A 14,061-nucleotide genomic window follows, 5' to 3' on the forward strand; every position below is an offset into this window, starting at 1 on the left:
ATATACTAAAAACCTATTATTAAAATCAGAAAAAACCTAATTTGCTTTTCTTCCTTCTTCGTCAAAAAACTTTCTGACAATTATTTTTATTTGCATAATAAGCGTTTGTTTTTTTTTTTTTTTTTTAAGTAGAATTATTTGATCTTAAAATATTATGCGAGTAGGCGGATATTTTTTCTTTTTGACAGATTCACTGCAGGCTTTGTTGTCGCGCCAGCCGTCTTACACGTTTAAAATATTTTTTGTTTGGAAATACCTGGGCGATGACCACGCGTAATTCTCTTTATTAATAATTAATAAGAGCGCGTGCGTGTGCCTTCCCTCTCTCCGAGAGAAAGATCGGGAAGCGCCGCGCCGGCGAAAATCTTAATTACAGATTCGCCACGTTGCATAATGCGCCGCACGATGTCGTGACGTCGGTCGTTTTTCTTCTTCCGCCTTTTCCTACCGAGAAGAAGCGGAGGCGGTTACCCTCCGCTTATCGATCTCTTATCGGGCCCCCGAATCGGGCCCCTGTGTCCGGTCACGGGTGGATACCGGATTTCATGGATATAGTCCGCAGGTGTAAAAGGGCCTCGCTTAATTATTCCGAAATAAAGGCACGCTGACGTGCAATAATTGTTACGCGTCCCTCCTCCTTCCTTTCTTGTTCCCTAATTTAAACCGTTCTTCGGTAGCACTTTGACGCGATCGTAAAAATCGTTTCGAAGATGCGATTTGCGATTTCTCGGATTTAATTGCTCCGTGAATTTATTAGATCCGTCCTGTCATGGAAGATCGAAATGTTGTGTCATATAATGACAATTGCATCTCGACTGCAATATTTTTGCACCGAGACATAATTATTCTCTTAATTACAAGAGTTAATTAATTATATTAATTAAAATTAAGAAAATGCTCTTAATTATGAGAAATAATTAATTATATTATTAATTAAAATTAAGAAAATGCTCTTAATTATGAGAGATAATTATGGATGATTAAAGAATTTATTTCTTCATAAATTTCGTCGTAATTTTCATCATTATAAATTCTTCATTACTTTCTAATAATTAATCTAACGAAAGTATCTACAATAGAAATAATGCTTGAATCTCTATAATTTTTTTTTTATTTATATACTGAAAAAAATTTATTGAATTTGAATAAATATTTATTTTAATACTGCTTAATAAAATCATTTACTTGAAACCAACAATTTTCAAATAAATGATTTATTAAGCGTATTGAAATAAATATTTATTAATTGTTTTCAGTGTATTAAAATTGAGATAATTCTTGATATGAAAACAAATTCTGTTTCGCACTCGCGCTCGCGAGATCAAACTTCCCTCTAGTCCAATAAAATTAGACTTGAAAACTTCATAAAACTTAGGAACCAGCTGAATTTTTGTGACGACCTTTATTTCAATGTTCTAATGAAATTCTGAAAAGTACTCTTAACTTCATCCAGGGCATTTTTTATGGAGGATAAATTTTAGTTTTTTGCCATTATCTCGAAAACTATCATTTTTTCGAGAAAAATAGTTATTATCAAAATTGTAGCTCACAAAATTCTCTATAAAAAAAGTTATACTAATCGTTTTTAGTAAAACAGTAAAGTTGCAATGTCTATAGTTCGTAAAAAATACGTATATACTCCTTTCCACACCACCGCGTTTTTTTCACTCTATATCTTCAAAACGGTTAATTCCACGAAAAAAAGTATAATGACCTTTTCTGTAGAGAATTTTATGAGCTACAATTTTAATGATAACTATTTTTCTCGAAAAATTGATAGTTTTCGAGATAATGGCAAAAAACTAAAATATATCCTCCATAAAAAAACGTTCTGGATCGATAAAATTAAAAGTATTTTTCAGGATTTCATTAGAACATCGAAATAAAGGTCTCCACAAAAATTGAGCTTGCTCCTAATTTTTATGAAGTCTAATTTTACTAGACTACCTCCTGGAGAATCGGAATCTCGCACGGGCGGATTCGCGCGTGCGCGTGCTACGCGAGGGCGATTTTAACGGCGATACCTTTTAATTGCCGTGACCAGCGTAAAAGGACGTCGGGTGGAGGAGAGACCCGGAGAATATGCACGGATCACGGAAGAGACGACAATGTAATGATGGTTGCACCTGGCCGAACGACCCGGCCAAAGATACGAATCTCTAACAGACGTGGTTATTATTAATTTTCTCGTTTTTTTTTTCCTCTTTTTTCTCCCCCTTTTTTCTTGCTACCGCCGCCGCGATTAATATATGCATATCGCGAGAGGTTTAGTTAATTTAAGGAGCAACCGAAGGGTTTTTTCCCTATCAGTTAAGTTCTGTCATCGCAGCCTCTTATCGTTTTTTTATTTATTTTACTGAATTAATATTAATTACGTATATTGTATGCATTTGATGAAAATTATCTCACAGAATCGAGGGAGGGTAAGAAAATTTATAATTCTTAATTAATGCTATATTCATAACATTTGCGTATATTTATCTATACGCATCTGTATATTGTTGTGCGTGATTCGCACCAATAACCCCTTAAAATAAATTATTTCTTATTCATTACTTACCTGAAGTGATGATTGAAACATAAAAATCTTCCAAAAATTATTATCATATTTATATAAATTGATATAAAATATATTTATATGAATACCATATTTATGTGCTATTCTGGGTTTAAAAATCAATGCGGCACTAGCGGTGGTCGCGTGAACTATTATAAATGGCCCCCGCGAATATCTAATATTATCTTATTATTATTTGAAAAATTAATTAATAATGTTCCAATGATCACATGAGATTCTGATGTCAAGGCACTTATTTGTTGACATAAGGAATATATGTCTATTTTTTCTTGACTTTTCATAATTACACCGCACGTAATGAATAATAATTATGCCGGAATTTATAACATTCTGGCCTTCGATCATATTCCTTGATGAAGGCGTATAGCTTTTGTATAATCACAGAGTGTGTCTAGCCGCAATGACATCTTTTTCATGAGAAATAATATATTGTGTATCAAGTGTGGAAAGTTGTCAATTGGTCACGAGTGCGGGGGATGGACGCACGAGCCGAAGGCGAGTGAACAAATGTCAATCCGCACGTGATACACATACTATTTTGTATTACAAGTGCAGGCAAAGTGGCTTTGTGCGCGTTTTCTGTACGCGAGGTGGCCGATCGCACGCCGCCATCTTGCGGCGGCACGGTGCGGAAATAGCCGTGTTCAATACATTGCCTACGGTTTCAGCCGTGGACAATGACTTTGAACGCGGCTCAGCCGTAGGCAATGGCTTTGAATACGGCTTATTCAATCACCGCGTCGCCGCTAGATGGCGGCATGGGAAATCGGCCGCTTTCCGCGCAGAAAACACGCACACAAAGTGCCACTTTGCCTGCACGTGTAATACAAAATTCATTTTTACACTTAAAATTGTTGTATATTCGCGGCGCTCATATTTGTTTTGCTTCAGTAGCGCCTCTCTTATCGCGGTGGACGTTTTTTTCGCCAATAGATTTATTTATGACTGTGCTTTGTCCACATTTTTAATTGCCATTCATATAAATATAGGTTTATGTCCTCGCGATAAAAAGGGTATCTATGCGTGAAGCAATAAGAAAAATATCGCGGAAAACGCGATTAATCTCATCCTTCGTTCTTACCTCATCCCTCATCCCTTCGTATCCTATAGAATGTCTTTTCTTGCAGGGGTAGCGGCACCGCCCTACCAGAATCTCCAGTCGACCAGGTCGGCAACAGATGGAGGTGAGTGATTTCCCTTTCTCTCTCACTCGACTTATCTTTTCCTTCCTCCACCTCTCTTGCACATCCCATTCCTGTCCAGAAAAATAATACGAAAATAGTTAGATAAAAAATAATTACGATGTCATTAAAGCGATGAAAAGTACACAAAGTATTTTCTAGAACAAATTTTACTGCGCAAGTAAAAAGAATATTATTTATTTAATGTCCGAAGACCTTGAAGGTGAGGAATTCTTAAAGTTTAAAAGTGTAGATACTCTAAAAAAAAATTTATTGAATTCGAATAAGTATTTATTTCAATACTGCCAAATAAATAAATCATTTATCTGAAACTAATAATATTGATTTGATATGAAAAATATTTGTTTCAAATAAATGATTTATTAGGCAGTATTGAAATAAATATTTATTAATTTAGTAATTTTTTTAGTGTAGATAACGAAAATTTTCGCCAAGAATAAAATAATATTTTATAATAATATACTTATTTTAATATTATATATATTATAATAATATATCTTAATATATATATATATATATATATATATTTAATTATATTTTATAATAATATATATTATTACAATATATTATATATATTCTAATAATATATTTTAATATATGTATATATATATATTTTATAATATATTATATATATTATAATATTTTATAATATTATATTATAAGCTTGCGAGGTTCACCGCTTTGAGTCGGTCAAAAGTGAAATCGCTCTGAAAACTAGGACTGATTCTCGAATTCTCGAGGTTTGTTAGAGCCGGCTGAATAAAGGTGTTTCCCGAGAAGCTACATCCTTCAGGGTCTCTCGGTGCGAAAATTCTTCAAGGGTACGTGGTAGCTATTGATTCCGGAGGCTGTTGCCGCTCTTACGCCGCTCTCTCTCTCTCTCTCTCTCTCTCTCTCTCTCTTTCTCTCTCTCCGCAGCTTCTCCCTCGCTTCCTATCTCTCCCTCATCCCTCTAACCGCTATCTCTTCCCATCTCTCGCGCTATTTCTCTTGTGCTCGCCCGGAGCAACCTCTTCTCCGAAATGTCCAGGTCGTCTCTCTCGCCTCTATCTTTTGCAGGGATTAAAACCATTCCGCAATTTCTGGATCGCTTCCGCGATCCAGTTATTAAAATTCTAATTATTAACGTCATCGCGAAATCACTATCTTAAGACGGCATCGAATTTCCGAAAGTTTAATCGATTTAATGTCGAGTGGGATTACTGGCTCTTCTCTTCCGGAAGGCAAAACTTTTGTTCCACGTCGAGAATTCCGTATTCACGATGTCAAGATGATCCGCTAAATAATTAATTATAATACCGCAAATGTTATCGATATTAATCGTAAAATATGTCGCATACTATTCAAACAAATTGTCTGCGCAGGATGCAAAACTTTAATAGTTTAAGGAATTTTAGAAACATTCTAGCGCCCCAGGATTTCGAGTTTCTTCACAAAAGATATTTTCGGCAAAAAATACTCGAAAGATTCCCGGTAGTTTGAAAGCAAACCATACGATAAAAATATTTTAAAATTTGAAAACTTTCTTAGATTTCATATCATAGAATGTATCGATTTAATGAATTATATGCATTAATAAAAATGATTATACAAAATAATAAGTATATTCGTATAAAAAGATCACATTTAGTATAATATTGAGCTACAGTTTTAAATTAAAATTTTCAGAATTTGTAGAAAATTTCCACAAATGGATCTGCAATTTCTGAATTTTTTAATTATGAGCCTTTAATCACTCGTGCTCGAGAAACAATTTATCTATAATTATATTTCAATCAAACTAAATTGTTTTGATGAAAACATAATATATACAAAAAGTTATATTAAAATATAATTAAATTAACTTATATTAAAATTTTTCATAAAGTTGCGACTAAAATTGCAAGAAAAAGCTTGCTATTTTGATTATATTTTAGCATATTATACAGCAGCTATGTGACATATTAAAAAAATGTTACAATCAAAATTAAGTATCTTTTCAAAACTTGCTATTCTTTAATTTGTTGTATTAATTACAAGTTATTCATAGAGTCTATTGTGGAAAAGTCATGATTGAAGATTTATCAAATTTTTTCAATTGTACACTGAAAAAAAAATTTATTGAACTCAAATAAGTATTTATTTCAATATTGCCAAATAAATAATTTATAAAACTAATAATATCGATATATGATTGATTAGGCAGTATTGAAATAAATATTTATAAATTCACTCGTTTTTTCAGTGTATTTATTCAATTTATTTGCAACTTTTTTGACAAAGTTAATAGATACGACATAAAAATTGACGAATTAAAAATGGTAAAAAAAAAAAATTGAAAGAAAAAATACAACTCAGTCGAATGTTTTTTATTGATGAATTTTTGAATTTTGTTTCTTCTATAATAAATATGGTTTGCATAAGTAAAATATTTTATACCGCCAATCAAAATGCGCGAACTAAATATTTTGGTTGCTGTCGAAGAAACAACAATTTTTTCAATCGAATTGAAAAAAAAAACCAAAAAATACGTGCGTATAGTTGAATGGAAAAAGTACGTTAGAAACGGAAAGTTTCGGTGCAGAACGCTTCCCTTTCATTTACATTGGCCGGAGCGGATCGGCCTTGAGCGGTCCTGTCGAAATCGAAGAGTTCTGCCGAAGGCCAGCCCGAAGTCCATTAATTTTTATGCGCCCGGAAACCATTTGTCGATCCCACGCGCACTTGGGCGCACACACGTTCCATGATAGCGGCATTTACGAACCATGCAACTATTAATTATCCTTAAATGTTACCTGAACCTATCCCAACCGTGTTCAAATTACCATCAAGGGGGAAACAAAGGAGCCGATATACGTGCATTTCCCGGTAAGCGACGTCGAAAAAAGAGGTTTCACTCACGACACCAGTCTACTTCATTTCCTTCAATTCCGATCGATGACGCAATTTGCCATACGTATAAATTTATAATATATAATATAATATAATTTTTACAAATTTATTAATAATTTTTAGTATTTAATAAAAATGTAAATTAGTATTACATACGTATAATTCCGTCTTGAAATATTATAATTCATGGACGCCTGCGAGGAGCTTTTTCGCGGTGCAATTTTCTAAAGTGAAGCTAAAACGTAAAGAAGTTTCGCAAAAACGGCGGAAGACTCTTATTTTCTGGGGAACCGTCGTAGATTCACGCTTGATCGAGGGGATAATTGATTGGCCATTCAACGGAATTAGTCGATCGGGACAAGATGATCGATAAAATATACAGTACAGACATATACGTGGTACAGAGACTCGCAAGAGAGCCAAGAGGGACAAAGGATATTATAAGAAAATGTTCTCGCTCTGTGCTTTTCTTCGTTTCCCTTTTCCTTTTTTTAGCCGTGCTTAGAGTCAAGTCGATTGATTTTTTCCCAGAATATATAATAATATTGATAAGATATTGTCCTATTTTATTTGTAGTACCGAGTGCATTCATACAAATTAACATAATTAAAAAAAATAAAAAATGACATTTTTAAATCAACATAATTTTAGCTGTCAAATTATTTCAAAACATTTTCCGATTAAAATGGTAAATAAATGCTATTTTACCGTGTATTGTACACTATAAAAATATTATAAAATTACGTTCAATAAATTATAATTAAAAAAATAAAAAATGACATTTTTAAATCAACACAATTTTAGCTGTCAAATTATTTCAAAACATTTTTCGATTAAAATGATAAATAAATGCTATTTTACCGTGTATTGTACACTATAAAAATATTATAAAATTACGTTCAATAAATTATAATTAAAAAAATAAAAAATGGCATTTTTAAATCAACACAATTTTAGCTGTCAAATTATTTCAAAACATTTTCCGATTAAAATGGTAAATAAATGCTATTTTACCGTGTATTGTACACTATAAAAATATTATAAAATTACGTTCAATAAATTACTACTATACAAGTTTCTACGAAAATTTATATGCTGTTAAGACTTGGCCCTTCTTTAAGTCTTAGATCTTTAAAAAAAATTTGTTATGTTTCAATTACACTTATATAATAAGATTATTCATGATTAAATATGAAATCTTAAACTGCGGGAAAATTTTGAATTATTAATCTATCATAATCTACCATAAATTATTTTATAATCACTTAAAGATTTTCCATGTTGCTAAATATAAAAATCTGATAACATTCGACAAAATGAAAAAATAATTTTAACATTTGCTAAATTAATTGTATCATTTTTACTTCATTAATTTTTTGTAATTAGCAAATTATAAAAAGGTCTTGGATAAATACAATTTAAAAAAGTGATAATTAAATTAAAAGTGGGAAATCGTGACTTTCACTGCAATAAACTCTATATTCATAATTATGAATTTTATTAATTATAATTGACAAAATAATTTTTTTCTAAAGAATTGAAAGTGTTGAAAAGACATTTAATTTTGATTGTGTGCAACATTTTTCAATACGCATGGCTATAAAATATAATTAAAACATTAACAAGCTATTCCTTGCAATTTTAACCACAAATTTGTCATATGACAGCAATTTTGAAGACTGGTATCTAATGTCAAAAGATTCTCTTGTGTTTTTTTCTTAAACTATATAAGTCCGCGACACATTTTTTCAATATAATTAAAATACCTTACAATTTTAGCAAATGTGTGATGTGACAGAGCAATTTTGAAGACTAGAATCCTATATCTAGTGTCAAAAAGAAATTCTCTTTCGTGTTTTTTTCTTGAACCATCGAAAGTTATACGATCGATATTGCATCATTTTTCGTCATCTCGTTTACAGTAAAGACCTGTAAATCTGCGACGCATTCTTTCCCCGACACGATCTCATTATCGCGAGAAAGAAGGAGAGAATACCGAAGAGAGTACAGGAAGTAAGAAAATACGCTCGTGTTCGGAGCGCGTGACGCGCTACTGCGAATGATAAATCTACTTCAAGGATAACACCCTCGTCATTGGCGGAGATAATGACCGGCGGATCGGCAAGGAACGACAGGAATACCCGAAATACTGCACCCATGTATACCTGCGGGCACGCGAACAAAAGAGAGGACCTCGGAGAGAGAGTCCATCCTCTCATCTACCTGGAGACTACGAACAAAGAGAGACCCCGTAACGGAATCAACCCTCGGAAGGCGACTCTTCCACGGTAATCCGGGTTCGAACCGAACCGAGCCAATTTCGAAATCGCGACGCCGACCTATACCCGGTCCTGACTACACATAGCTCGCCGCTAACAGCAGTTTCGGCATTAATGAGTCGAACATCCATTTCGCGGGAGAACAATGGATGACAGTGCTTCACGAGTCATCCGGCGTAGCACTACACGCGACACGACCCCCTACCGGGGTTGATCGTCCAAGGGCCCTTCAGCGCAGCCGACGATCAAAGAAGCGCAATATTGTGTTCCCCGAGTAGATTCGGCGCAAATCAACATTCAAATTGCCTCGAAAGGAAAGGGAGGCACTCCGTTGGATTCGGAAGAACCTGGCGCGATGAGAAGGCGAAACGGCGGAAAGAATGCAGGGTAAAGCTTTGGCTTTCCGAAAAATAGGTTCGATCTCGCACCAGGGAGACTTGGACAGTTTTACAAGCCCTCTAGATACCAAAGTTTTCTTCTATGGTTATATTTCTAGCAATAAAAGTGCAAAATTTACGAGTTCCTATATTATACAATACCTGAAATTTATTTTTAGCATGTTCAAATTTTTACTGTGGTAACTCATATTTTTTTGTGAATAATAAATACACCGATTTCACTGAAATTTATTTATCTTGGAAAAACAATTTTTGGAGAGACTTTTTGAAGAGAAAACGAGATTCTTATATATATATATATATAACAATAAGTCTCAAGTGGGTCGAAACGCTTCAAGTTTTCCTAGACTCATTCTTGAAGAGAGCAAAAGTTTTTTACTCTTATGGAAGACAAAACTTTCAACTCCACATCTATAACTTGCGATTTTTACATCAAGCGAAAAGTTTCATCATCGATAGTCATTACTGAAAACAAGCAATTGACATTCCACAAAATTCTAGAAGATGAAGAGTTTTTACTACCGCAAAAAATCGTTTGACCGCGTAACCCGATTGTTGAATGAACACGGCTGGCGTCTTATCATCGAGAGGGATTCTTAATCGAAGGCACATAGTACGATGTGTGCCTAATCTTAGTACGTACCAGTGTCCACCGAGCGGCGCCTCCGCTCACGGTCAATGACGCGCGTCTTCTGGCATCTACGCATTATCCAGCATGACGCGTATCGACCCCGATTACTCTCTAGCAGAGCCGACATCGTCTCACCGTCGAATGCGTCTCGGAAATTTATATAAAATTTTATATACAAATTTTATAAAAAATTCACAATAGAAACTGCCATCATGAACGAAAAATGTATATAAAAAATTGACAGCGATAGAAACAGTCTTTATCGTAAAGGAAAAATTTGAAATTTTAGTCTAAAAAGGAAATATTTAGAAACACAAATCATCCTCAAAAATATAATTTTTTTTCATAACAAATTTGGCGCCAAAAATGTGGATTGGAAAAGAATCTCACGAAGCGATGATAGATGTGGAATAGAATCGCGAATCCCCGCGCTTTTCCGCGAAGAAACAACCTTCGGTTTCTCTCTCTCCTCCACGCACGCGTCATAAACCTCCTCAACGTGAGGCGCGCGACCTAGTGGTGGGGTCGCTCTGCGCCCAGGAGTGAGGGAACTCGGGTTGCCTGGTGGGAGAGCCCGGCACGGCGAGGGTAGATTGGGCGCGGCCTACGGTGGAACCGCGTACGGCGTATACAGCGCGTATTATAAAAATAATATCAGTATACCTAGAGATATCTCGATAGCTGATATCGCCGCTCTGGACCGCGTCACAGTCCCTCGTCTCTCTTATCCCCCCTTATCCCTTTATCGCAACACATCACTAAAGGAAAAGAGAAATCGTCAATCCCTCAAATAAAAATCCTTTATTAATTGCTGCGACCGAGCCTGGTTTTTAAGAGAAGCAAGACAGAACCCAGAGGCGCCATTGACAACGTGGACACCTGAACCGGATGCTATAGATACCGGAATGGCAATGTCATCAGTATTGTGGTTCGCGGTACCGCGAAGAATTTGATAATCTCTTTCTCTCTCTCTCTCTCTACGATTGATCCACGTGGTAGAAAGACCGCGAATGTATATGTGTGTTCGCCGGCTCTTCGTTGATCCCAACGACGACGTCCATCATCCGTGCACCGGGGTCCGGTGATTAGACAACGCTAGTACTCGGAATCGTTCCGGAATCGTTCCGAGCAAAACGAGCCAATCGCGTTGAAGCCGGTCTACCGGGCTCGGTTGGTAAAAAAGCGCGAGCCGCTCCGATACGTCGAGAGGATTCCTACGTCGGCCCCAGAACCTGGAAGAGAAAGGGAGAGGGAGAGAGACAGAAACGGAGAGAGAAAAAAAGCCGGAGAGATATATACCCCGGATAGGGAGAGAGGGTAGAGCCCGGGCTAGAGAGAGAAAGACGCAGGAAGCGGACGCGCGGAGAGAAAAGACAAACGGTGAGGGACCAGAAGGAGAGAGAGAGAAAAAGGGGCAGGAAGGAGGGGAGAGGAGGCGACTATGCTAGAAAGTTAGGTATCGGGAGGCGACGGGGAAAGCTAGGAGCTCTTCACCACCCGCACGAGTTTCCCTTCAACAGTCGTCCGTAGCGACCCGCGGCGTCTTTTCTTCCTTCTCCGAGTGCGAGAGTGTTGAACTAGTGGTACTGGTTAGTTAGTAATCAGACGGTGCTTCGTCGTCATAGCTCTTATCCCACATCGTCGTCGATTTGGATTTAGGGAAAAAATCGTCATTACCCCGTAGTGACGTAAATATATCGCGGTGTCGTCACACAACGTCGCCTAAGAAGGTGGGAGCGGCGTGCTCGAAGGAGGGAGCAAAACGCGGGACGGAAAAGGAACCAAAGAAGAGGAAGAAGAGGAGGACGAGAAAAAAAGAGAGAGAGAGTGCGGGGAAGTGTCGTGCGTCGTAGTCGATCTTCGACGTCTCGAGGAGGATCCCGTTCCGGGAGATATATATATATATATATATATATATATATGTATATATATACATATATATCCTTGTGACGTTTAATCGTGTCGGGGACAAATCCTCATCAGCATCCATCGAGGACGAAAGTGTCCGAGACTTTTTTTACACTCGTCTTCCCTCCTTCATACCCTCTCCGCCCCGGTGGCGCGAGAGTGTTTTCTCAAGCCAGTGTTTTTTAGTGTGCCAGTGTGTTTAAAGTCTACCTCAAGAAAAAAAGTCGGCGACTTGCGGTCGATAAAGCAGTTTAAAAAGAAAGAGGCGAGAAGAAAGCGTTATTTAAGCGAAGGAGAGAGAAAATTAATGAGAGAAGAGGATACGAAGTGAGAGTCTTTATATTACGTTTTTGGTGCGCGAGTTTTTGCAGCACGAGCAAAGTTGTATATTGTATCACGTAAACATGTCTCTGGATAAGTTCGCGGAAGGAGGTATCCTGCAGAAAGAGATGGAGCGCCTCGAGCTCGAGGAGAAAAACGGCGATAGTCAAAGGTAAAAAAAAGTCTTTAAACTCTTTCGAACAACTCGCGAATTAGCGGGCTAATTTTGCTTGTCGTCGATATTTCCGCCAGGAGGTTTTACACGTGTAAAAATTGAAAAATTCATAAATACGCTCTTTTTCAGGACGAATTAAGTCCGATGAACAGCGTTTAATATTATATTATTTTTCGAGGCAGAGCTGTAATATTTTTGATTCGGTTCTCGGATCTGCCGATGTAGACACTTGGTATGTAAATATCAACAACATTGAAAGAGAGTCTTACGAGAAGTAAAGCAATAACAAACGAGCGAGGTCATTCGGAAGTATATATCTCCTACACAGGAACAGTCAATATAAATTTCAATATGAAAATTTATCTCATTATTGTAACGATTGGCCGGAGCATATGTCGTGTAAATTTTAATTTCGACCGCGAAAAATTTTAATTTGAAAACGCGAAGCTTCGTTAACAAATGAATTACGCGGGAAATTTCGTTTAGTTCGAGAGGGAGAGAAGGATTATTAGTTATTCGAAGATAACGTGGCAACCGAATCAATGCCGACTATCGCGACTAGACATCTCCGATTTGTCGATTGCGTCAGGCATACGATTGTTTGCGAATTCGTTTTTTAAGCCGCGCGCGCGCGCGCGCGCGAGGTTATGTAATACAAAATTCGCACGAGCGCGAATTTCGGATGTCGTTCGCTTCCGCTCTCGGCGCATCTCAAGCCTCTCCGTTTTTCAAAATAAATGGCTAATATTTTTCTGTCATGAAAAAGGAATCAATTATCAGCGCATAACTGCACTATTCATTTTATTATTCGCATTTTTAATTTGTATATTAAATATAAATATAGGGCCAACAATATTCAAAATATGGCGCGATTTATATTTTTATGCTATAAAATAAAATTAAGATATAATTAAACGTAGGAAATTATATATATAAAATATTATTATTTATAAAATATATATATATATATAAATATAAATGAAGAAATGAAATGAAAAAAATATATAGTGTAATATTGTACGCTAACAATTTAATTTCTTCGCATACTAATATATCGATTATAAATATCGGCAAGACTTGTTTCTTAATTAATCGCATTATCTCTCTGTCTCGTTTCGCTCGCGCGAAAAATGTCTCAAATATACCCGATGATTTACGCGTCGCATGTCAAACATAATGGCGGTCGACGAAATGATATTGTGATTCTGTCTAATCTCACGGCCGGCGAGAATTACATACGCAGAGTCAACAACCTCCTCGATAAATATCGGCGATAACGTAAATCAAATTACGCACGTACGCGCTTCGTGTTATGCGTTCCTCCTCATTACGCACACACACACACACATATATATATATATATACTTATGTATACGCACTTATGCGTTACGCGACGGCGGTGGCATACTTTCGTTACTCCGAAAACTAATATCTGAGAGATCATTTCCAGATGTTATTATCGAAATGGCGTCGAGCGCGATCGGCGCTTTAAAATCGTTAAGGAATGAAATTACTATTTGTTAAACAAATATATGTCCTATATAATAGATTGTTGCTTAAACGAGGTCTTTTTCTATGAGAGGCAGCTTTTATTTTGTACAAAAGGTTGCGCCGAAAAGTGGCGCTGCCTCTTTAGAAACGTGGCAGTGACTCATCGTATTAAGGCACTGAACAGCAAACAGTCATTCGTAGTCCAAT

At 36.3% G+C, this 14,061-nt stretch overlaps 1 protein-coding gene across 4 annotated transcripts in view; it reads left to right on the forward strand.

The window, feature by feature from the left end:
- Imp (IGF-II mRNA-binding protein) overlaps positions 1–14,061 on the forward strand; it is a 135,235-nt gene that overhangs the window by 53,245 nt on the left and 67,929 nt on the right. For 2 of the 4 annotated variants that reach the window (XM_085488763.1, XM_085488764.1), the window contains exon 1: positions 10,638–12,360. The exons of the other annotated variants lie outside the window; for them this stretch is intronic. In XM_085488763.1, the coding sequence (XP_085344889.1) occupies positions 12,272–12,360 (89 nt within the window). In that variant the 5' untranslated portion in view covers positions 10,638–12,271. Of the gene's footprint in view, positions 1–10,637; positions 12,361–14,061 lie in introns of those variants that run through there. 4 annotated transcript variants of the gene reach the window in all.

Source organism: Nylanderia fulva, unplaced genomic scaffold (genome assembly GCF_048542155.1).
Source record: "Nylanderia fulva isolate GAGA-0341 unplaced genomic scaffold, ASM4854215v1 Scaffold71, whole genome shotgun sequence".
Lineage (NCBI taxonomy): Eukaryota > Metazoa > Arthropoda > Insecta > Hymenoptera > Formicidae > Nylanderia > Nylanderia fulva.